The 24,970-nt window shown below is 44.0% G+C and overlaps 2 protein-coding genes across 6 annotated transcripts; both read left to right on the forward strand.

The window, feature by feature from the left end:
• Nucleotides 1-7,831: 7,831 nt before the first annotated feature.
• cfap91 (cilia and flagella associated protein 91) lies at nucleotides 7,832-13,977 on the forward strand. 2 transcript variants are annotated; one of them, XM_084689958.1, is made up of 17 exons: nucleotides 7,832-8,290; nucleotides 8,410-8,486; nucleotides 9,541-9,698; nucleotides 9,783-9,866; nucleotides 10,199-10,255; nucleotides 10,436-10,620; nucleotides 10,731-10,908; nucleotides 11,018-11,175; nucleotides 11,359-11,541; nucleotides 11,807-11,940; nucleotides 12,017-12,130; nucleotides 12,269-12,340; nucleotides 12,448-12,594; nucleotides 12,669-12,890; nucleotides 12,975-13,123; nucleotides 13,420-13,508; nucleotides 13,688-13,977. In XM_084689958.1, exons 1-17 carry the CDS (start codon nucleotides 8,203-8,205, stop codon nucleotides 13,894-13,896), a joined length of 2,304 nt encoding a protein of 767 aa, XP_084546084.1. In that variant the 5' UTR covers nucleotides 7,832-8,202; the 3' UTR covers nucleotides 13,897-13,977. The 2 variants fall into 2 exon arrangements, with proteins under 2 accessions (XP_084546084.1, XP_084546083.1); XM_084689957.1 differs by having other exon boundaries at nucleotides 7,836-8,290; nucleotides 13,417-13,508.
• A 214-nt stretch (nucleotides 13,978-14,191) lies between these two features.
• Nucleotides 14,192-24,711, forward strand: nr1i2 (nuclear receptor subfamily 1, group I, member 2). Of its 4 annotated transcripts, none has more exons than XM_084689698.1 (9): nucleotides 14,192-14,366; nucleotides 17,843-18,006; nucleotides 19,533-19,663; nucleotides 19,774-19,943; nucleotides 20,039-20,376; nucleotides 20,453-20,598; nucleotides 22,440-22,556; nucleotides 22,869-22,974; nucleotides 23,133-24,711. In XM_084689698.1, exons 2-9 carry the CDS (start codon nucleotides 17,849-17,851, stop codon nucleotides 23,272-23,274), a joined length of 1,308 nt encoding a protein of 435 aa, XP_084545824.1. In that variant the 5' UTR covers nucleotides 14,192-14,366; nucleotides 17,843-17,848; the 3' UTR covers nucleotides 23,275-24,711. The 4 variants fall into 4 exon arrangements, with proteins under 4 accessions (XP_084545824.1, XP_084545822.1, XP_084545825.1 ...); XM_084689696.1 differs by having other exon boundaries at nucleotides 14,192-14,362; XM_084689699.1 differs by having other exon boundaries at nucleotides 14,192-14,362; nucleotides 23,149-23,267.
• Nucleotides 24,712-24,970: the final 259 nt, after the last annotated feature.

Raw genomic sequence — 24,970 nt, forward strand, 5'->3', positions numbered from 1 at the left:
GCAGCAGATCAGCTGGGCATGAGTTGTCAGCATTCAAAAGGGAACAACGTTTTTCTCCACATGATCTCAAAAGTTTGTGTTAATGTCTGTGAGCCACTGATAAACCCTTCCACCCATTTTACATTTCCTGTCAGCTCTGTTCACCATCTGTTCCCAGAACTTCATCTTTCGTCTCAATCAAACAACTCTTGCCACAGGCCCGTGTTGTGCCTCCAGATGCGCACACAAACCACTCAAAGGCTTTCGTCTTAATATCGCAACTAAAAGGAGGGGAGACAACTGCACATTTTAATTTTTTTGTGTGAAGAGGAGAAGAATGTCAGTTGTTTGTGTAAATAACTGGTGTTCTTCTCAAAACCCTTAAAACTCGACATTCAAAACTTATAACGCTTGAGAGCCCTGGACACGTATTAACACGAATATAGCCTTCAGTTAGTGTTTTCTTAGTTTCTCATCTCACATTCCCTTCACTCTAAAAAGTGTGCTTTTGTTCGGCTACTCAATAGATTGCACGTGGGTCAATGCCTTCTTTTGGGGACTATAGTTATCAAAGATGATCAGAACTCCGAAATGATCGGAACGCAGATCACAGAAACCATTCATTTTATTTTATTGTATCCTTTTTTTAGGAAGTAAGAAATTAAATGTCCAGGTATTTAAAATATAAAGTATCAATAGTTGACCTTTTATGTATCGAACTTCACTGCTCTGCAGAGTGGACAATCAAACCCTACTGTATGCATGCTCATGAGTGAGGTGAAGTGTGTGTGTGTGAGGAGTGTGTATGTGTGCTTGTGTGTGAGGTGAGTGTGAGCTAGTGTGTTGATGGAATGCACAAGGGAAATATGATTGTGAAAGTTTCCCTGTAACAGATGTGAATGCATCATAGCTCCAAAGAATCCAGAAGACGACAGTGCTCCTCGCGCTGATGGCCAATGAACGTCCAAGAACATGCCTCAGCTAAACAGCTCCGTCTAGTACATTAGACAGGAACCGAATAATCTAGTAGGACACCAGCACTTCTGAAGCTGATGCCCACTGAACTCAAAAGAACTTACAGACAGCACAACATTTTATAGTACACAGTTGTCAAGAGTCATCGGCACATCCCAGATCATAAGATAGACATGCAACTGTCCAATGGCTTTTTAGTCATTGGCTCACTCCTTAAAAAACATTCCTTCAGAAAAATCCTCTGTAAAATTTGTGTCAAAGAGTCCCCTCTGTGAGGCACATTATGTTGCCTTCTGGTATGAACTGTGATATATAAATAAAGTTATATTTCATTTGCTTTGATTCAGTACAATCAGCCTAATAAATAATATGGCGCCATCCTGGCTACAGAGCGCATTTGTCTGCGCACATGGGTTGTGAGGTGTGTGTGTGTGTGTGTGTGTGTGTGATTGCCTACAGTGCGTTCGTGGGATGTGTGATTGTAAACATTTCCCAGGAGCATGCATATTCAAAGGAACCACCCCCCCCTCACACACACACACACACACATATATATATATATATATACAGGTATAGTAATGTACATACAGCCATAATAAACCAAGATGAGCTGAATCATATTTAGTGGTTGGTATTAAGGGCTGACTAGTCGACCCAAGAGCATGACACTGGACAAGGCAGACTGGTCAAAAGCAGGGTAATCCAATGAAGGTTATGGTGGTGGGGTGGCATGTAAAGCAGATGGAGAGGCAGACTCACTCTCTCACAAGCATTCTCTCCCCCAGCCCCCTGATCCCGTTCTCCCAGCAGGTCCCACGAGATGTGGTGTTTGCTCTTCCAAAGTAAGCGAATAGAAAGGTCACCACAGTGTCACGTCTGCCTGTTTTGCAGCTCTCAGTCTCACCATACTAGCCTCGCTGTACTACTTCAGGGACTACTGTATGCTTTTCATTATAGTTTATCAGTGTTCAGTGTTTGGCACCATGTACAAGTTTGAACTGGAATGGAAGATCATTGGGACCTACAGCCCAGCCTGACATCGTGGCTGAGCTGAAGGCTCGAGTGGAGAAGCTGGAGAGAGAGGACAAGGACAGCAGAAAGGTGGCCTTCTCTGCAAGTATAACCAATGGGACCCATATGTGCAGACACAACCCTGGTCTTCCCCAATGTCATCACCAACATTGGCAAAGTCTACAACCCAGTCACCGCACCAGTGGGAGGAGTCTACTGGTTCAGTTTCACTGGCATGGATGACCGTCAGACCTCCATGGTGTCAGTTGCCCTGTTCAAGAGTAACAATCAGCTGGTGTGTCAGTGGAAGGTGCCTGGGGGTACTTATCATCAGTATGTTCAGAACACAGTGATCGTAGAGCTGGACGAGGGAGATGTCATCTACACACATCTACCCGAGAATCACAGGATCCTAGGTGATGCCAAGAACAATGATATGCAGATTTCCTGTGTACATGTGTAGCCTAAGTATCTGTAAGGTCAAAGGTCGTGAAGCGAGACTCCCACCAAGCAGAATATAGCACACAGTCCAGACAGTTAGGAGACTGTGATGCAAATTATGGACAAAACAGTGCTTATGTGATTAACGACCAGTTCACCTGCTAGTATGCTCTAGTGTACTGACCACTGAAGACCCGTTAAGGAAGCAATTTGTCAGGAATGCAAACGTGGACCCAAAAGCAGACTCCAAAAGATGTGTGCTTCCTCCTTTTATTGGTAGCAGAAAATAGCATACAAAAGTAGATCAAAAAGGCATGAGTCTCACTCTGTGGCAGGTCAGAGAAAAACTAAACACAGAACTAAAAATCCAAGCCACTTAAAAAGCACAGAACAAACAAGGCACAGGTGAAAACAATATGTCATAATGAGAACAGATTAACATAACCAAAAACAAGAACACAGCGAGGGCCTCTGGTGGCCAACAAAGGGTCACAACCCTGACACAATTCTGTGCATTCTATATCTGAACATGTCCAGCAACTGTATTTAAGCTCTCTGAAGAGAGATGTTTGTCACTCATTCCATCAGTTTGTCTTGAACTGATTGTTTGATCTGGGTACTCGACTAATAAACCAAAGAATCAAACTCCTTTCCGTTGTCGTGACTCCTTCCGGTCTACCTTCTTCAGAAACCTCACTATCAAACAATGACGGTAACTTAACTTTAAACAACAATAATATCTTCAGTGGCTTCCTGCTCATCACTATGTGAGTGGAACACTGCTAAAGTTGTGATGAAATCACCTTCAATGTCTGACCCTTTGAACGAATAGTTTATGATCAGGCTCTTATTGTTGAAAACCTGTACGTACTTTTTTCAATTGACAATAAAGAAGTATGTTACACCTTGTCTCCCTCCCTCTCTTTTAAATCCACCCCATGAACCAAACACTAGACTATAGTATGGAATACAGTAGGATCAAGTAGTATACTATTAAGCTTCTCACTCTGACACACGCACACACACCAAGGGCAAGACACTGAACCCCAAGTTGCTCCCGATGGGAAAGACAGTGCCTTGCATGGCAGTTCCGGTGATGTTGGTATGTCAATCAGGGTGACCAGATGTCCGGATTTTGTCCAGACAATCCTGTTTTCTAGCCCTTTGTCCGGACCGCTGTTGCGCCCCTTTCGTCCTCCTTTTTGACCCTTCCAGCCCACCGTTGCAATTTATAACTCGCATGGGCTTCTGTGCCAAAAAGAAAGACCTCCTTCAAACCTACGTGGAGTTCAGAACTCCACCTTGCCACTAAGAGCAGCACAGATCAATATCATGCCTTCTGTAAGCTCTGTCGCATTAATATAGACGTGGGTAGTAGGGAGAAAGGGGCTTTAGACAGAACGGCACAAGGATAATAGTTCTGCCGGGTTAACATCATTTTTTGCTCCGAACACAACAACAGCGGATGATGATAAAACAACCGCTGCTAAGCTGACCAAATGATTTCATGCTGTGAAAGATCACATTTTACATTTACATTTTAGTCATTTAGCAGACAGCCTTATCCAGAGCAACTTACAGTAATTACAGGGACATTCCCCCGAGGCAGGTAGGGTGAAGTGCCTTGCCCAAGGACACAACGTCATTTGGCACAGCCTGGAATTGAACCAGCAACCTTCTGATTACTAGGCCGATTCGCTAACTACGCAGCCAACTGATTTCTCCGATCACCACTCTTACAGGAGTTTAGACTGCAGTTTAGACAAGTCTTACTAAAATGACTAATGTTAATGTCTTAATTTCCTACTAATGGCCCCCATCCCCCCCGGTTAACAACATTTTGGAATTGTCCTCCTTTTTGACCCTTTGTCCTCCTTTTATATATGTGAGGGTGTGATTTTATTTATTTATTCGTTTATTTGAAAGGGACAATGCAGTTAAACATAGCTACAGAGCAAAGTTGGCAGCTGATGTGATGCACATAGAGTTTATAGCAAAAGCTCATTTTCAACTCCCGTCTCTGGATGGGCCTTTCTACAATAGCACATAATAAAAACAATATACAATTTAAAAAATAAAGAATAGAAAAATACTCATTCAGAACACACTCATTCTAAGAACTAATTCGAAGGGTACACAATGCAATTGCACTAATTTAAAACTCATTCACGCTCAGACATTTACATGGGTACAGTTTTGGTTTGCTTTCAGCCATGCCTTAGGCCTAAAGGTGAACATTTGAGTAAAAAGGTTAGAACATTTAAGAAAAGGCTGATGTACCAAAAGATGTTCTGCGCTTTGGGATTTTACAATTTTGGTTTAGGGAGCCCCTTGTCACTCTCCCGCTATTTAGTCTCTGAATAAATGTACTCAGGGGTTCAGGAGCCAACTTATTCGTACACTTCAATTACAATTTTAAAAGTGATAATGATAATGGGTAGCCTGGCTGCCAGCCCAACTTCTCCCCGCCCACCAAAAAATTTGGTCGGGAAGTTGGGTCTGGAGGGTCTCGTATTGGGAACAACTACATAAAACCAGTATCTGGGCGGACCAATGAAATTGCCAGGGCGGGCTTTATACGATGATGGACAGATGATCAACAGTAACGTAATCAACAACGTCACAAAAGAGCCCTTGGGTTGAATTTGTTTTCAACCAACAACATATTACATGGCTCTGATTGGTTGTAGGTCTGTCCAATTGAGCGTAGAGGCATTTGTTTTACGAGTTCTGTTGAAACATGCCCCGTAGTCACAGCCCAACAGAGAGTTTTCAGACTCATATTCTGACTAGAATTATGAGTATGACAACGTCAGGCTAGATAATGGGTGCATGAGAGGCTAAATGTAATGCGCTTTAAGTGTGCCATGAGGTGCCGTAACATGCAATAAATAAATGAAGCATGTGTTGGTCCTTGCCAGGAAATGTATCCCCTGCTAATTTTGACTAAGAAAGTGCCACATGCATGAAACTCTGGTAACTCATACTAGTCCCTCCAATATAGGCCTAAGAATCATTTTATGCTGGGATATACAGAACAATGATTACAGGAGGGTGCATTTTAGGGCAGGGTTGTAATGGGCCTTGTCACAAAATGCACCCCCTGCCTAACTCAGAAAGTGCCATATGACTTACTCTGGTAAGCTACAATTACTTATTGGTTAATTTAGTAGGGACGCTAGGGGCATGTCCCTAAAACTAACATTCATAGTTGCTCAAAAAAAGCTAATAAAAAAAATAACGCTCGAAAAACAGTAGGCTAGGCTACTGTATTTGCGCTCAAATAAATACAATGTTGAATTAATGAATTAATTGCTATCCACCTTGGCTAAGGCAGAACGAGAGATAAAGAGAGTCTGAGCATGCGTTTTGTACAATGCGAGATTGGATTGTAAACTAGAGAGCATACAATTTCTGGGGAAATTGTGAGGGTGTGCTTGTGGCTGCCCCAGCTTTCCATACACTCCTGGTGTTTACATATTTCAAAAAGCATTTAAGTGTATGACTACAGTTCTGACCATTGTGTTCCCTTGATAATAAGTTTGTAAAAATGACATGCATCACTCAGATGGAGGAGAGGTGATACTGGTTGGTTGGAAGAGAAGGAGGCCAAATGTAGCTCATGAAGATGCAGCGCTAGATAACTTATTAAATTGTAATCAGATATAAACAACTTGTTGGTTGCCCTATTATGTCCTATTATCCTCCTATCATCGCCCTATTATGTTATTTGAACGCCCTGAACGGCATCATTTGAGTAATGAGGGCAAGCGTAGGCTTATTGATTACTTAAAAAACGTTAAGTTTCATTATGCATCATAGAGGAGCCTAGTTAGAGAAGGATTTAGCAGTTTAATATTAGAAGCCTATTTTATTAATAATTTTCAGAGTAACCTCAAACCTTTCTTTTGTTTCTTTGACCTTACATTTTCTTTGAGGGCTTAGTGGTCTCGGTTTAACATCATTATTTATAGCGACATAATTACCGGACACTGTTAGCTCGCAATGTAGACAAAGAATGCCCCTGCAACAAAGTTGTAACTTGGTAACAAGTAGCCAGCTAGAAACCGAGCAGAAGTTTGTAGCCATATAAAGGCCTATAAATATAGGCTACTTGATTTGGCTGCAAGATTCGCTGATTTTGAGTGTCCAAGATATGATGGATTCTGATCTGGATCAACAGTCTAGCCATGTAGCTAAGGCTTGTCCGGGAAGAGTACATTTTTTTTTTACGGCAAGTCTGGAAGATCAATTTAGGCTAGTGCTACTTGCCCCGATGCACTGGACAAGTTATTAAAACTCAAACAAAATAAAATGCAATGTTAGGCCTACTTCACGTTATGTGCCACTCGTTACGTCTATCGATTTTATTTGAGCGAATTCTGCATCAGTAAAACCACCAACCCAAGATCTCTACAGACCAGCTAATTTCCTGCTCAACACTTCAACGGGGGCTTATTACTTGAAAGATGAATTAGGCTATTTACGGTCGTCTCAGTTACACCATGAGGGGTGGGAAATACTGTGATTTGCTTAAGAAGGCAAATGGCTAGTAAAACATAACATTTCATAATAATTTCAATAAATCAAGCAGCGCAGCAAGACCCAGTAAAATGTATATCCTACAGCTAAGCAAGGCTGAAGCAGGCTGACATTAATTATATTCATGAACAGACAAAGTTTTGACATTGACAAAGTTTAGGCTGTGGCAATGAAGTTCAGGTTAGTAGTCAGATACTTTCACCTATTGAAAAACTTTTGAGTAAGGGGAAAGCCAAACATGTTCCGTCGCCGTTTGACTTTCTAAACATCTCTAAAGAGATGTTTTTGTTAGCTACTCATTAGTGTCTCGGGTAGGCTTCAGCGTTGCAGTGAGCCGCCACACTGATTTGAAACCACAGGTAATGGTCATTTCACCAACAAATCGTTTATTAATGTCAAAATAAATCCTACAACAAAAACGTATTTGTGAGGAATGTTTATTTTAACGATTGAAAACAGATGCATCATGACCACTGTAGTATGTGTTGCCCAAGCAACAGAGGCTAATGTCATGATGCTAATGCTTCAGTGAAATAGTAGACTACCGTTTCCGAAAGTAGATGTGGGCCTACTTACTTAATAATATCAGCTAATATTGTACATTACATTTCACAATTATGTTTCACACCACAAAGTAAAATGATTAAATATCACCCTGGCCTCTTTGCTTGTGGCGTTTCTGCAGCTGCCTTGCAGATTAGTATCCCCCAAGTTAACAGATGGGAAACTAATGTTCTGCTAGAGATAGTCACGCGAGTTTTCGTGACGTTGGTGACGTTAGTGGCGTCAGTGACTGTGGCTAGCAAGTTAGCCACCGTTAGCTTCACTTTTTGCCACAAAAACGTAATTTCTACTTAAACCGTGCAATGGAACATAAATCCCAATACAACCAACGCAATCGCTACCGAGACGAACCTTTTGACATCGCCGTTGTCTATGTAGTCCAAATATTGAGGCATCCTTAGGGGGGCGAAAAGAAACAATAAATAATAAATAATATATATGTGAGATAACAATGGTTTGTGCTCGCCGAAGGCAAGCACACCCCAATTAAAGCCTCTTTTAATCAACGTCTCATCTGACCGCAATGAGACAACCCCTGTGATAACAAAGGAAAAGCAGCTTCAAAGATAGTTTACTATCTCCATGGTTACACGGGAAGTGTTACACCACAGAAAACAGAATGAGCTAGAGCTGCCATGAACTTGTTGCATTTGAAAGACACAAAACTAACCTGATTAGATTAGCTAGAAAATGAGTTTTTCTGTTACTCGCACCTTTCATAAACAACATGAAGGAAATACAGGTTTTAGACAACAGCGTGTGCACGACTACCTGTATGGTAAGTTGCATATACACTGTGCAACACTGACAAAGCTAGTGCTAGTACTAGCTCTAACAGTAGTGCTAAACCAAATAGCTAGCGTTAAATATCCAACGTAAATGTGGTTGTTTCTACAGACCCCGTGTACACAGTTTCTGGAGAAATCGACCATGCAAGGGCGAGTTTCAAGGCACATGCGTCGGTGGATCGTGTGGTAAGTCATTTTAGTCAAACAACAGAAAAGCAAGAAACTTAAGACATTCTAGAGGAATTCTGATTACAATGTGTGCAGTGTACCCATGCCATGGCCGGGTTTGTAGATTTGTCTGTGTACTGCTCAGCTGGTACAGTAACAGATGTCTAAACTCATCTCTGGTCATCTCCAGATTTTTTGTGTCTTCAAAGTAAAAAATGTAATATTGAAATTTGACAATATTGACTGTGGTGGATGTATGAGCAAGATGGTCAAAGTAGGTACTAGAAGTAAAAAGAAAAAGTATGTTTGGGATGCAGAGCATGTTTCTCCTTCAGCCTCCAATTAGTTCAGTGATCAGCACAACCAGGTAGACCAGGGGTCCCCAAACTTTTGTCTGCGAGGGCCAGATAATTTTCCTTGCTTTAATGTGGGGCCGGGTCGGAACAGAAAATTACTTGGGCCGTAGTAACTACCAGTATTTTTGTGGAGATTTTATTATGATTTTAAATGTATTTATTATGCTAGATTAGTTTATTACTATGTTATGCACCATACATTCGTACATATCAAAGGATATATATAGCCTATTAAAAGAGCATTATTAATATTGTAAATCACTTTTTTCATATTCATTTTTTTTCATAATAAAAAAATAACAAATAATTTAAGACTGGCATTGTTCAGAGGGCCGGTCCAAATGCTTTGGCGGGCCGTATTCGGCCCGTGGGCCGTAGTTTGGGGACCCCTGAGGTAGACATTCCTGATCCTGACGTCTCTATTCATCTTTGACTGCTCTACCCATTCACTTCCATGTACTGTACAGTATGCACATTACGTTTTTGAATTGGTTTTTCATTGGACCACATATGACAATCAATTACTCTCTGGTAAATGTTATGAAGGTAGGGTGAATTTAACATGAATTCATATGCTACATATACTAAAAAGCACACATGAAACATAATTAGCCTAATAATTACCGAGTGACCTTATCTTTCTTTGTGTCTCTCTCTGTATCCATTTCCCGGCCTGGCTTTCTGCCTCCGTTTCTGTTCCCCGACTGCTTGCTTAGAGAAGAGTTCCAGAATTTGGGTCAATGTTCAGCCACCTACCGCACTACCCACGCTATGCACTGTGTCTGGACACCACTGACCCTGTGCCTCCCTTTATCGACCGCCGCTGGAGAGGGCACACAGAGCAACGCAAGGAGACACTGCAGCAGCTGGCTGGGTAACCCCCCGCCCCCACCCAAACACACACACACACTCCTAATACCCTCACTTTTTGTTGTATGTCTGTTGTGTGTGTGTACAGAACCCTCCCAGGTGGTCATCTCCATGCCAGGGGGAGTGAGCATGGCAGTGTAACGGGCGCTGAACGTTGGAAGTTCTTTAAACGGTTGGTGTGGTGAAGGGTCAGAGGGACCTCTAGTGAGCAACATAGCTCTCATGCTCTTGGTTGCTAAGGAAGTATGGTCACGGCTAACGATCCACACATACAGCAACCCTCGTAGTTGACGTCATACAGTAGAAAGTATGACAGGTTGTTGGTTTTAGTCTGGTTTTTAGAGGTTTCTGTGAGTGTGCAGTGGCTGTCTCATGTGTGTTCCAGATGCCTTTGGAATAGCCATCACTGCTCACATACATTGTAAGATTACCAAAGCACAACAGGTGCCCGATGAACTATTTGCTAATATGGTTTCTCTCTCTCACAAACATTCTACCCCCCAGCCCCCTGATCCCGTTCTCCCAGCAAGTCCCACCAGATGTGGTGTTTGCCCTACCAAAGTAAGCGAATAGAGAGGTCACCACAGTGTCACGTCTGTCTGTTTTGCAGCTCTCAGTCTCACCATACTAGCCTTGCTGTACTACTTCAGGGACTACTGTATGCTTTTCATTATAGTTTATCAGTGTTCAGTGTTTGGCACCATGTACTGTGGGATCCCCAACCATCCCTTCCCCTCCCAGAGCTAAATCCTACTCAACTGAGGAGAAGGGTACTGAGAGGCCAGTCACACCATTCCAGCGCACGGTGGGGGTGCAGACTGACTACAGGGACAGTGAGGCCCAGACGGACCCCTATACTCCAGAGTATGTGGTACGACCTGGAACAGCCCCCCCAGAGCTGCTGACTCTGGCCACACTGACCTGGGGTACAATATCCGTCTCTTTCTCTATCTCTGTCTCTGTGTCTCTCTCCCACACAATATATTGCCTCAGTACAGTGTCTCTCTCACCTCCTCTCACTGTTCCCTTCTTCCAGGTCGGGGCCTGCCGGCGGGCTTGGCCGAGGTGGAGATGATCGAGCGGGCACGGGCCAAGAGGGCCTGGGAGGCCACGCTGCCCCCCCTGACTGACCTGAGCCAGCTGGACAAGAGGAGGAGGATGATGGACCAGATGGAGAGGAAGGAGTGGGCCTTCAGGGAGGACGAGATACAGAAGTGAGGGAAGGAGGGACGACGTAAAGGAGTACAGGATGTCAAATACGTGTGCACTGTGTGTGGTAAGGATGTGGTTCCTCTGCTCCGGGCTCTCCCTCACCTTCCCCAGGCTGCAGGAGGCACGTCTGGCCCTGCTGATGGAGCTCCTGCAGCAGAGGGAGGAATCGCAGGAGGAGACCAAGGTGCAGAGGCTGGACCTGAAGTACTCCCAGCTCCAGGCGGACAAGCAAGCGCGCCTACAGAAGATACACAACAACTACGTCCTGTGTGCGTCATAAAAGTTGCCCTCTCCCCAAGGCTTCGGCAACATGCCCAGTCACTGCACATCAGCCTTAAATGGAGAAAGTTCCGCCTGAAACAAAAGGGGATGGGCTGGCAATTTATAGGAACATTTTGGGGTTGACTTTGAGATTCATAAGCCTGTTGTTCCCTGCGCACTCCCCCCTGCAGCGTTAAGGAAGCTGACTGCAAAGAGGAGGAATGTGGAGGGGACGCTGGAGTGCCGTGACATCATCAGGGACTACACAGACTACTCGTCCCAGACATACGCACCTCTGTCCCGTATGGGCCTGTTTCTTGACCGTCCCTCCCAATCCCACGTGGTCAGGAGCCGCTACCATGACACCTACGAAGGTTGGAAGCAGGTCACGTTATTCAGAGTGAGGCCACATAGTCTGTATGTTGGTTGAGCAGCTGTTAAACGAATAAAACTGCTCATACTCCTCACACACTAGTGTGACTCGGTAGTTTGAAATCATCTACAAATAGATCTGTTCTGTCCACCAAATATTGTATACATTAACTAACTGATGATGATGATGATGATGATTATGTTGCAGCTGTTTTGTTATTGTGAGAATAGGGAAATACTACTGTGCTTCGTCACTGTCAATCATAGGTCTGGTGGAGCTGGAGGCAGGACTTCCTGTGTCTGTGATGGAGCCAAGAGTGAAAGCTCCCAAACCCAAAACCAGCAAGGGCTTTCTAAAATCCTCGGCACGCAGAGAGATGGAGTTAATGAAGACACACCAGGTAGTGCATACACACACACAGACATACACACACACACTGTACACACACGAGATTACCTTTTGTCTCACTCCTTCAGGCTCTTAAGGAGAAGAAGGAAAGGGTGGAGGAGAAGAAGCCTCTTCGTTTTCTCTTCAAAACAGAGAAGCCTGCACCCAGACCAGAGACCCCAGTGGTGGATGAGCCCCCTCATGTACAGCCATACTTATTCACTTATGCATGCACACGCACCTAAACACATTCAAACTTTGTTCTCAGCCGAGCAATAGTATTACTAACACAGTTTGGAGAGGGTGGTGGTCAGTGATGCGTTCCTGTGATGTTTCGGTAGGGGGATGAGGAGAGAGAGCTGGCCGTCATCTTCCTGCAGAAACTGCTGAGGGGGAGAAGCATTCAGAACCAGGTTGTGTGTGTGTGTCTGTTATCGGAAACACCAACGATGTTTGGTACCTTGTTCGTTTCGGTGTGCTTCATGTGAGCTCTGTGTGTGTGTGTGCGTGTGTGTGTCAGATGTTTGAGGGGAAGGAGAAGCGTCTGGAGCTGATTCAGGAGCTGAGGACGACTCACGCCCTGCAGAGAGAGGAACAGGAGCTGCAGAAAGCAGACATGCAGCTCACACTAGCCCTGCAGAGGCAGAGGGACGCGCGCACACACACGGTGAGACACGTAGACACACATTTGAGGACACAAGTCCCTCCGCAGCACCTGACATGTCTGAATCTGCCCACCAGGCGTCCGCGGTGGAGGGTTACCAAGCCGGCGTTGCGGGGGCGGAACTAGTGGACATGCTGGACTTCCTCTCAAAGGAGCTGATTCGCCTGCAAGAGGAGCGCAGGATCCACGCCTTCACGCTATTAGCTGAGAGGGACCGCCGCCTCCGTGAAGCTGAGGAAAGTGGGCGGAGACAGGTGGAGGAGCGCAGACGACGGGAGGAGGACGAGATATTCAGACAGGTGTGTGTCTGTGCTCGTTTACATTTGTCTGTGTCAGTGTGCGAGATCCAGAGAGGTTAAAGTGCTGCCCCCCCCCCCTCCCAGGTGGTAAGGGTACATCAGGAGACGGTGGACCTGTACCTGGAAGACATAATCCTGGGGACCCTGGAGCAGACAGCTGACGAGCAGGCCAGGGAGGAGATCCGCAGGCAGGCCCAGGAGGTCAACAACATTGCCCATGCTCTGGAGGACATGTAAGATTCACCACTCAAAAAGCTTTATTCTGGCTTGGAAGAGATAGACAGTCAAATACAGATGTGCAATAAAGTCGTGAAATCCCTTTGCTGCGCCGGTGCATATGTGAATGCCCTACATAAGGTTGGTTGCGCCGGTGCATATGTGAATGCCCTACATAAGGTTGGTTGCATAGTTCTTGTGGTGGGTGATGTTATACCAATGTGTTACCACTGGTAATGAAAAACCAAAGAGCCTTCACCTAATGTCTGTATTTGTATGTGTGTGTGTGTGTGCGCGCCTGGGTGTATAGCAGGAGCAATCTCCAGTCAGAGGAGATAGTAGCAGAGCTGGTGTACAGCTTCCTTATCCCTGAAGTCCAAAAGACGAGCGTTATGGATCGAGGTGAAACGAAAGGAGCAGAAGTATCCCCCCATCCACCCATTATACTACATACTAGACCCTAGTCTTCTACCCTTTCTTACCCTCTTCTCTTTATTCGTATCAAACCCTTTCAGACTGTGCCCTCTTTTTTCTTCCTCCCATCCTCCATCCCTTGTTGCACCATCCTCTTCTCCCGCTAGTGCGTCAGAGCCAGCGCAGACACCTGCAGGCTGCCCACCAAATCATCCACGGAGCCTCCGACAGCTCCGGAGCCCCTCTTGGCCCACTGGGAACCCCACAACCCCCCTCCCCCTCGGACCGAGCTTCCAGACGTCTCCTGGAGGAGATGCTCTGCCAGGTTCAGCAGCAGGAGGAACAGGAGAGAGGAGCCAACAGAGAGGAGAAATAGAAGGAAAGATTCTACTGAGAGCTCCTGCTCGACGCTGGGGAGGAGCTGGGTCTCCCCTTGATAATAAAAGAATAAAATGTATTCTGTGGGCTTTTTGTTTATGTGTTGGATATTAATAATTTAGCACGTTAAGACAATGGTGTGTTAGCGTAAGGTAATAGGTATGTAAACTTTTCTGACCCCATATTAACGTGGAGAGGGCAAACTATAAATGGACATTAAATGACACATCCCTGCTGTCAGAGAAACATCAGTTTAAAAACATTCCTCCACCTTCTGAACACTGTCGGGGAACCGTCACCAGGAAGTGATATGGGCGCGTTAGACAGAGAGAATTGTGCGATCAAATATAATGGGAAAATAGGTTAAAATTTTGGGCAGCTTCCAACATTTAGTCAATTGTAGCCTATTTAGTTACGTAATTCGGGAAACTCATCGAGGACCTGCGAACTGCAATGTAATAATTGTAAGTGCGTATTTGTTACTTTAGATTCTACATGGTCAAAACTACAAGTTCAACTAGCCAGGCTAGTAGCCAATCTTTAAACTACTGTTAAGAGTAATTGGCCAAAGTGGCAGGTAGGCTATAGGTTTCCGTGTTAAGAAACGATGTTTAGGTGTCCTGTACTTCAACCTAATATATTTGGTAACCAATGATTTATTCGTCGTCGATTCACTTCTCTACCACCACGTGGGTGCGCTGTTCCATGTTCTTGAGGGGATAGTTGAAGGTAGCTATACCAAGGTAGGCATATTTGCAGTATAATCCTGTTCATTTATTAAACTATCACAGAACACAGACATAGATTAAAGATAATTTTCGGCTAAATTTATGAATCTCCCAGACTTTTGGAACTGCTACTTTCGCTGAATGCAGGTTGTAGTAGCCTAAAGATGTACTTTGGAATACTCTAACCTGTGTAGTGCACTTTCAGTTCATGAAGTGTACTTCCTAAAGAACCTCAAAGTATACTTTGCAATATTTTCAAGTACACTTTCATTTAATGTAAGTACGTCATGAATTAAACTTCTAAATGTAATTTTACGATTATTTACTAATGTATCAAAATGTTCAGGGGCCCCTCAAATGTCTCAGATCTCAAGTCACTTGGCGAGAACGGGGCCCTCGCAACATTTTACTGCAGATTCTTAGCTCTTCACTGCGTGAGCATTAACGTTAAAAGAATCCAGATGTTCTCATCAAATGTAACAGTCATTTAACTCATGGTTACAATGGTAAACCAACACAACAATGACAATTACCACGCAACAAAACACTACATTCTAAGCAGACACATTTAAACAACGAAATTCATGAAGTTACATTTGTAATTCGACAGTAATTAAGGTTACAGCTTCAATACCAAATGTGCAATGCATAATATATTTGTATAGACATTAATAATTAGAATGAGATGGATCTAAAAAATGTGATTTGTAATGTACTTTAAAAATATTTTGACTGTTTTTGCTGTATAATAATAGAAAACGTACATCTTACTCCAGAAGAAATGTATACCAGTTTTTAAGCATGCTTCTTAAAAGTATATCAAAAGTGAACTATTTTCTAAGTATACTTCTTACAAAAGTGAACTATTTTCAAAGCATACTTAAAAGTACATCAAAAGTGAACTATTTTTTAAGTATACTTCTTACAAAAGTGAACTATTTTCAAAGCATACTTAAAAGTAGGCCTATATCAAAAGTGAGCTATTTTCTAAGCATACTTCTTAAAAGTATATCAAAAGTGGACTAAAAGTGTACTATCCATATTTTAGTATACTTGTAGTATACTTTAATATAGCCTACTTCTTTTTTGTAAGGGCGGATTAAGCACTTGTCATATTTTATGACATTTTGTTATTTTAGTCTACGCATAACTTACATGAGTGGTGTTTGTAAACTACTGTAGGGCCTGTACTTTGCCCCACCGCAACTTTTACTGATTGCGGCATAGCCTATAGCAGGCACTAAAATAAAGGATTAGAACCCTTCCCGTTGTGTTTTGTACAGACAATTTTTTCTTACGGTGTAAAACGCTGATGAACTCATAGCCTATATAGCTACCTCTGAAGGTAGGCCACTCAAAATGTGATATGCATTAAAACACTTTTTTTTTTTTTTTTTTTTTTGAATATTTTTTTTAAAATATATCAGTTTTTTTGTTAAAATAATAATATTAGGGCTACAACCGAATTTCCGACCTTGAAATCGGATAACAACCGTACAAATGACGATTGGCCAAGGCTTCCACTGGTAAACCTATTGCAGTTCGATTAGACATAGGCTACTGCGCACATCCATATGGATTATTGGTAAACGCGTTAATTTAGCCTCACACAACTCAGAATTTTGAACTGTTGTTTTGCCCATTGTAGTGTAACCCACTATATTTAAGGCCTGAACACGCTTTTAAAAGATTGCACCTGCTCACCAAAGTAAATTCCTTGTTGTGTAAACTACTTGGCGATTAAAACTCATTCTGTTTCTGAGCCACTTAAAATGCCACTTTTACACCAGTTATAATCTGGTGCAAGTTCAGAGAGCTCATCACTGGCAAATATTCCACCCACATCTTGGAGCCGGTCTTTCTCCAGCTTGTGAATTAATTGCATGAGCAAGAAACACAATTTCCATTCTACACTCTTCAGAAGGTGTGGATGTGTCAATGACTTGGTACTGTGACTGTCGTCAGAAGACTTCATGAACATAAATTCAGAGGCTACTAGAGTGCAAGATGCCAATCACAGTTTAGAATGATTGCCAATCACAGTTTAGAGTTCAGAGTTAAGGTAAAGGGGGTTGTGGACAGATGAGACTATAACTTGTATCATGCAGTTTAAAATGCTGAGGAGAAAACTGAAGAGGTGTTGACTCTGAAACAGCAGGAGCCTGAAGATGGCTGCAGAACAGGCCTGGCAGAGCATCGCCAGAGAACATAGTCAAGAGTGATGTCTGACTTGCAGATTTCAGTCAGTTATTGCATGCAAAGGATATGCAACAGTGTTCTAAACGTTACTACTTTACAACTTATTGCTGTGTCCCAAGCATTATTCTTAATGCTTAAGACAGACATGTTATTTTAAAACATCTAATATTCGTCACAATTCCAATTGTTTGTTTTTCTCGTTTTGGCTCATTTCTCTAAAGGGGATAATTTTTTTCAAACAATAAATTCAAATCGCTCAACAAGTAGTCCCTAGTTTCTTGTTCACACTAGATTTGAATTATTTATTCAAGCAAATGGCCTCATGTTATGGCACAATAACTACATGCACATGGCTTGATGAAAAAAAAGGTGAGTGTAGTTAAATTTCATACTTTTCACTATTTCATTATTTCACAAACATAATTTCATTGTGTGAGCCACCACATGTAAAATCATCCATTCAATTATCAAAATACATTTTTCTTACCCTCGTCTCTGTACTAAAATCAAACCCTTTCAAACAGTTCCCTTTTTTTCTTCCTCCTACCCTCCATCCGTTGTTCCACCATCCTCCAGTTTGCTGTTTGACAGTAACAGTTTGTGTGTACGCTGCTCTGTGATTGGTTGTGTGCTCCAGTGAGGTGGGAGTTTATAATATTAACTACATCAAAGGCTGGTGTGTAGCTTGTAGCTTTACTGGTATATATATGTTAGAGCTGGAGGAGCTATACCAATGATAAGACAGATAAGTGACTGATAAAGTAACTAATTCCAGGACAGGAGAGGAAACTGGAGGAAAATGTGCACACTTAACTTCAGTGGTGGATAATTGTTATCTGAACTGGTAAAGAGATGTGGGTTGAAGATCTTTATGAGATGACCAGAAGTGTTTGACTCGCTGGCTGTTTTGTTCCTGTGTTTCTATTAGTCATACTCACACATACAGAAGGAGGACATTGTTGTCTTTGTAACTGCCCCTAACAGGAGGGTGTGGCGTATGCTGGTTTGTTTCCTCAGGTCACGATGATTAAGGGCAACTTTAGTGAGCAGACCCCCTGTCAGAGCACAGCAGAAGAAGAGGAGGAAGAAGAAGAGTCTAAGATCTGCCAGGTGTGTGGTGACCAGGCCACCGGCTACCACTTTAATGCCATGACCTGTGAAGGCTGCAAAGGTTTCTTTAGGTGAGTTTGAAACACCCTTGCATGCAGGCATGCTGCCCCCCCCCCCCCTCCCCCACACACATATTTTCGGACTGTTTCTCATACTTCGTCCACCAAAAGAGAGTTCAGAGTTCAGAGAAAACAAGGCACAAACTTCACTGGTGATTGTGGTGGTGATAAGAAGAACCTGTGTATGGTGAGAGGAACATGGAACAGTAGGGACATTGAACATTAAGAGGAACACATAATATATACAATTGTTTACACAAGTGCAGAAAGAGAGTACAAGAGTTCAAAAGCCACACCAACTGAATGTTTTTTCCCCAATCAGTGAGTGACACAGGCAGAAGACTTTGTGTGAAGCGCATTGTGGATCCTTCTGGTATGAAATGTGCTATATAAATACATAAAGTTTAAGTTTATGTGCGGTGGATGAGTTTAATGAGTAATACATAAAGTTATTATGAGTAATTAAGTTATTATGAGTTATTATGAGTAATGATGAGTAATACATAAAGTTTAAGTTTATGTGCGGTGGATGAGTTTTTTGGAGCTATACCAATCCCCCAAAAAACGAGAATGTAGGCATGGATCTTTCGGTACTGGAGGAGAAGATCTCTGAATCTGATGGTTGGTGGAGGGGATCTAGTTGCCTCTGAGACAGCTATGTAGCTGTTATGAGGAGGGTAGTTCCATTCTCATGGAGGAGCAGTTTTGTTTCCTCGGAGAGATGTATTTTACAGTGTGGCCTCCATTTTCCGAGTGGTATGGAGAAGAGAGCGGCGTCGTGTAGGGAAGTGGTATGGTAGAAGAGCGCGGCTCTTCTTTAGAAGAGGAAACCCTTTAATTGTCATGCAACTGAAAACACACGCGTGCAGGGAGTGGGCGACACCAACACACGCACATGTTCGAGTGACGTTGTTTTCCCCCCCAAAAAAATTATCTGCGTTTTCCCATCCCATTGTCCTTCCTCCGAGTGCAGCCAGAAGGAGTGATCAGCCATATAGGTCGGCATCCACGGCGACTGGGGGTCAAGTCCAAGTGCTCACCTAATTCCTGGCCAGGGACATGAGCAGGAGAGAGGACCTTCTTGATGTGAGGAAGTGAAGTGAGGTTGTAGCGGGGTCCAGGTTATTCAGCCAGGATTCAACAACAGATAGGATTCAGCTAGATACTGTAGGAGTGTTGTGAGTAAGACGAAGCTTGAGGTCTACCAAGCAAAAGTATGGTGCATGAGTGGAAAGTACAGTTGGTAGAGGTTGTATCTATTGATGGCTATCGACTAGCCTTAGGGTTACAGTGGATTAGTCGATGGGTCAGGTGTGTAAGTGATAGGTGCATAGTCGAGGTGGCCAACATACAACATCCACATCCACAACCGCCTTAAACGAAACACCTTATATAACCAAGCACAAGGAACACAACCCGTTGAAACAAGTAGTATCGCCTGCTCAAATTCCCTTTCGTAGCTGCAGGCAGAGAAGGGCTTTCATAAGCTTCGCCTGCCCCCGTCCACGTGTGTGATGTGACTGTAACGTGTCTCTCAGGCGAAGTATGAAGCGCACCATGCCATTGCGCTGCCCCCTCCAGAAAAAGTGTGTCATCACCAAGAACAACCGCAGGCAGTGCCAGGCCTGCAGACTCCGCAAGTGCCAGGCCATAGGCATGCTAAAAGAACGTGAGTGGATCCTGAGAAACACGCACACCTACTGGTATTCAAAGTCATTGATCATGTAATCGTGTCATTACGTTTCCGAGGTGACCTGGTTCTCGTCCTCGTTACCGTAGTGATTATGTCTGATGAGGCGGTGGAGAAGAGGAGGAGGGGCATCAAAAGGAAGAGGCTGGGCAGGGCCCCTGTCCTTCTCACACCCCAACAGGAAGCCATCGTACAGGAACTGGTCACGGCCCATCACAACACCTTCGACATCACCTTCTCCCGCTTCAACGGGTTTAGAGTACGCGTGCATCAGTGCGTGTGTGTGTGGGTTTGTGCGTGCAACTTCCTACCTACAGCCAAATAAAGGTATATGTCTCTCTGTGTTGATTTCAGCCTATTGACAGAAACCTCAACCCCATGTTTCCATACAACCAGTCCGCAAGCCAGGCAGTCACTCGTCAGACAGGCTACTGCAGGAGTGAAGAAGAATCAGCCTCCAAGAGCTCCTCCCCCTCCCTAACCTCCTCCTCTTCTCTAACCTCCTCCTCTTCCCCGACCTCCTCCTCTTCCTCGTTGTCATCCCCTTCCATGCTGATTGACGGGGAGGATACGGGGGCAGAGGTTGGAGCAGAGAAGACCACCGTGTTTAGCACACTGCCTCACGTGGCCGACCTCACGACCTACATGATCCAAAACCTCATCAGCTTTGCTAAAGGACTCCCGTCCTTCAGGTTTGTGTGTGCAGGCGTGACTCCTAATCCCGTCCCTGTCTTGGCCCTGTCTTAACACTGTGTGTGTGTATGGTAGGGCTTTGGCGATTGAGGACCAGATCTCTCTGTTGAAAGGAGCTACGTTTGAGATGAGTCAGATCCGGTTCAACATGCTGTTCAACTCCAGGACCGGTATGTGGGAGTGTGGGCCACTCACCTACTGCATGGATGACGCTGTCAGAGGTAAAACTTGCAAAAACACATGCATACCCTTACACACACACACACACATGCTCATACAGCCTATCCACAAAACATGAGATATGATCACATTTAAATCATGTATAGCACACCCCCAGCATAGAGCCCCAATGCTGTAACTTGATGAATCGAGATCTTTTTTTTTTACTTAATCGTAAATGTACAAAGTATAGCAATATGTCCTGGCAGGACAGTCCAGCAGCCTCCATAGCGGGCAGCTCAGCACCCTACGTTCTACGTTTTGCACTGCATCTTATCTACTCTGTAAATGGCCGTGTTGTGTTGTCTGGTTGTATTGTATCGTGTTGTCTGTACATATTGTCTGTGGTTGTTGTTGGTATGAGAGCTGTGAGAGATACCTGAATTTCCCCCACGGGATTAATAAACTATCTATCTAATATGCTTTCTCTACAGACTTATTGTGTCTATAGAGAAAGCAGCTACACGGTGCAGATGTAACGGCACAATGGTCTGTTGAATATGGAATGAATTAAGTCATTCTGGCCCTTACATACTGCGGATTGCGATAGAACGGATTGTTTCCTGATGTCTGACTGTAAGATGGACAAGTCACATGTCCAGAGGTGATTGTGTTGTTTACATCAGTTACCACATGTCTGATTTTCCTGGGTGAGCCACTCGTGACAGGCAACATGCGCTAATAATAGGTTTGGTGGAGGGGGTTACCTTTCTTATGGCAAGAAAAGGGTGCAAGAGAGGAAAGAAAGGAGAGGTGGGAGAAGGGGGGGGAAAGGGAAAGAGTGGGAGGTGGGAGAGGGCAGAGGGCAGAGAAGAAAACACAATAAAGAGGCAGAGAAAATGTGAAGTAAAGTGAAGGAGACCGGGTAGGAAAGAGGAGGAGGGAATTGAGGAGCTCAGGGAGTGGTAGTGTAGCTGGGAGATGAAAGGCAAGGTAATTACGTATCAAGGGGCCTACCTGGGGGTGGGGGAGTAAATCAGCGAAGCAGAGAAAGACTAGTCGTTTCTATGTTTTCAATTCAAATTAGGCCACTGTATCTGCCATCTATTACAGATTTAAAGTGTGTCCTGGTGTTCAAACTTAGAGAGTTCTTTAGAAATGAATGGAGGTTTACCTACCTTTTTTATGAATGTGTTTGTGTGTTCATGTATCTGAAATGGTTTCCTGCCCACTGTGTGTGCCTGTCACAATGTGGTTTAACCAGTCCTGTGTTTTGAAAATAGAGACAGTGTGTACTGCCACTGTCTCGTTGTATGCCTGCCTGCCGGCCTGCTAAGATTTCATTCGGATTTTAAAGAATTAAGTCTGTTGGTTGATCAGAATATCTACAAAAAGTTGATCTGATTCTCAATAAGTAACTTAAAGTAAGAAAGCTTCTCCGGTCCAGATTGTGGCTGAACACATGTTACTGTACTGGCCTCTGTTCTCCATTAGAAGTATATGTAGCCTGTTCTATAGTCAGTAATACACTGTGCCAGGTTCTATGTGACTGAGTAGCATATGTATAAAAGAGAAAGTAAGAATACAAATGAGAATGTTATGTTCCATTGTTCTATGTGTGTCATGGAGAACTCTAGCGACAACTTGGTCTGACAGCTCACAGGTTCCAATGCTTATCTTGGTAATCTGTAGGTGTCAAGAACAGGGCTATGTGGGGCAAACAGGAGAGAGAATCACAGCCACACAATTGTAGAATTGTACCGTTTTTGCATCTTAAAATGAGTCATTCTCTCACTCCAACAGCCTACTGTCCCCCCCCCCCTCCCCCCACACACACGTTTACCTCCCACCTCATCGCTTCGGTTTTCAATCCTTCTCAATGTCTCTCTCGTTCCGCCTGTAGCTGGTTTCCAACGCCACCTGCTGGACCCTCTCATGCGCTTCCACTACACACTGAAGAACCTTGGGCTGCAGGAAGTGGAGTATGTCCTCATGAAGGCCATCGCCCTCTTCTCTCCAGGTAAAACACGGTAGGGGAGAGAGAATGAGAAGGACGAGGAGAACAAATTGACTTCTCTGGAAGGTAGGGTAGATCAGGGGGGAAAGAAATAGTGAAAAAAAAAGATAGAAAGAATGCAGAAAGTCAACCAATGGCTGAAGGGAAGAGCCCTTCCCCCACATTCATACCCTCACTCATACACACACGACTAAAGGTTGGAAGTGCTCAAAGTTCAAAGTTCATTGCAGACAGTAATGATGACCGTAGCTCTGAATCAGCTGCAGTTTTGTAAATGCCTCAAACTGTGCGGAAAAGCTTTGTTGTGATTGGCAGATCGTGTGGGCGTGACAAACCGTGATGTTATCGATTCGCTCCAGGAAAGACTTGCCTTTACACTGAAGACTCACATTGACTCAAAGAGAAAGGGGCCGGACAAACAGTAAGTCTGTCACTCAAAACCTAAAGGGGTGGGTCCCCCCTACTTGAGAACTGTAGACTTGAGTCATGGAGTCACATTTATAGATCACTAGTGAGTCGACTTACAGTCAATATTTAAATATTGTGTGTGTATGTGTGTGTGTGTGTGTGTGAATCCAGTCTGTTGTATCCCAAGGTGATGGCCTGTCTGACAGAGATGAGGACAATGAATGAGGAGTACACCAAGCAGGTGCTCCAGATCCAGGACATCCAGCCAGATGTGTCCCCTCTCATCCTCGAGGTGGTCAGCAAGGACCCCTAAGGACCCCGTCTCACACGGGCATCATCCAGGACACCTAACCATCCTCACAGAAGCCTAATACCTAACCTCTTAACATACAGCCTCATCCAGGCATCATTTACACAGGCATCCACCCTAATGTGGTTACAAATTACCAGTGATTTGTTGTGATGTTGCTGTGATGTAGTATATTACTACCAGAGTCGCTCAGGGTTGTGAACAGTGCTTTGCAAAAAAGATAAAAATCAGAGATTTTTGCCAGGTCTTGAAAGCACAATACACATTTTTATTTTGTGTTCATGTTTCTCAGTTGAAGAAGAAACAGGATTGGACCACTTTCTGTCCACCTCACCTCAAAGTTCACGTGTAGTTGTTCACGGTTTCTTGAGGCTCACTAAACATTTGCTTCAAAAAGGACCGACATGCTGCTCTACTTTATCTGAAATGCGCTCAGGTTCTATAATAAGCACTTCTGTTTTGTACCGTTTTGTTTGTCATATGGCATCCAGTCCTTGATAGCTGAAAGGTAGAGAGATTACTAATGTTGTTTGGAATGAAAGTGAAGTATCATCCACATAATAAGAAAAACACTAAGAGACTATGGGGAAGCATGTACTGAACAGGGAGAAAAAACATGACCACGGACTGAACCCTGGGGCACACTACACGTCAACAGAGCAGATTAGGAGACGTAATTATTGATCGATAGCTTCAGCAAAACTCTCAAATAGGCGGCAAGCCAGCCAAGGGGAGGCCCAGTTATACCTACCCAATTCTGAAGCCTAGTAAGGGGGAAATAATTGTTAAAAGCTGCAGTTAGGCGAAGCAGCAACGGAAGGCTGAATAATAGCATGTTTAAAGAAATCAGGCACAAAGGAGAGTACGCATGGGCCTAAGAAGCCAAAAGAATCCTTAAAAATAAAGGTTGGAAAAATCTGTGTCATACAACACAGATAGAACAGGTCAGAGGCTAAGGTTTAAATGTGGTATAACTCAATTCAAAACACTATTTGTCCCCAAGGTGGAATTTGCAGGGGCACGTAGACTATCACAGTCAGCATGTGGTGATGACTGCCGCAGCCAGTTCCCTCTGCTTGTTGGAGAAGGCTACTCCCATCTCCTTGGTTTTGTCCACAGTCAGTTCACGGCAGGAGTTGTCTCGCCACTCCACAAACTCATGGAGAGCTGTGCTGGGGTGTTGTGAGGGGGCCTGAAAGCAGAGATCATTTGGCTGGCTGGACAGGCAGTCATCAGTGTGGATGAAGAGCAGGGGGGAGAAGAGCCAGCCCTGCGGGAAGCCAGGAAAAGTGTGTCAGAGAAGGTGGCGTTGACCAGCACTCTCTGTGATCTGTTGGTGAGGAAGTCCTTCATCCACGGGATAAGTTGGTCATTGATTAGTATCATTATTGACCTTGATGTGTGATTTCATGGAAATAAATGCTGAATACATATAACCAATTGAAGCCCATGACAATGACTTTTTGACCTGCCAGTCCTGCCCTTCTGTATTCTGTTGAGGTGTGTTTATGGTTTCAGTTTGAGATTCCACTGCGGTGCTCAGGTAATCTCTTGGGCCTTTCTGCACGGCGTTTGCATGTTCTCCCGTGTTCTGCTCACATGGCTTCCCTCCCTCTAACAAGGTTATAAATTTGGCAAATGCAGAATGTGTAAGTTTAATAAAAGGTTGTATTATTGAGCTGGTGAATGATTCTAAAGG

The sequence above is a fragment of the Hypomesus nipponensis genome, chromosome 23, assembly GCF_054491055.1.
Source record: "Hypomesus nipponensis isolate SF chromosome 23, ASM5449105v1, whole genome shotgun sequence".
Taxonomy (NCBI): Eukaryota; Metazoa; Chordata; class Actinopteri; order Osmeriformes; family Osmeridae; genus Hypomesus; species Hypomesus nipponensis.

Coding starts and splice junctions, on each gene's coding strand:
- cfap91 (XM_084689957.1), top strand. CDS start 8,203: ATGAGTTTTTCTGTTACTCGCACCTTTCATAAACAACATGAAGGAAAT. Junction 8,487..9,540: donor ATGCGTCGGTGGATCGTGTG/GTAAGTCATTTT, acceptor CTGCTTGCTTAG/AGAAGAGTTCCAGAATTTGG. Junction 11,941..12,016: donor AGTTAATGAAGACACACCAG/GTAGTGCATACA, acceptor TCACTCCTTCAG/GCTCTTAAGGAGAAGAAGGA.
- nr1i2 (XM_084689698.1), top strand. CDS start 17,849: ATGATTAAGGGCAACTTTAGTGAGCAGACCCCCTGTCAGAGCACAGCA. Junction 19,944..20,038: donor CCCGCTTCAACGGGTTTAGA/GTACGCGTGCAT, acceptor TGTTGATTTCAG/CCTATTGACAGAAACCTCAA. Junction 20,599..22,439: donor CATGGATGACGCTGTCAGAG/GTAAAACTTGCA, acceptor TTCCGCCTGTAG/CTGGTTTCCAACGCCACCTG.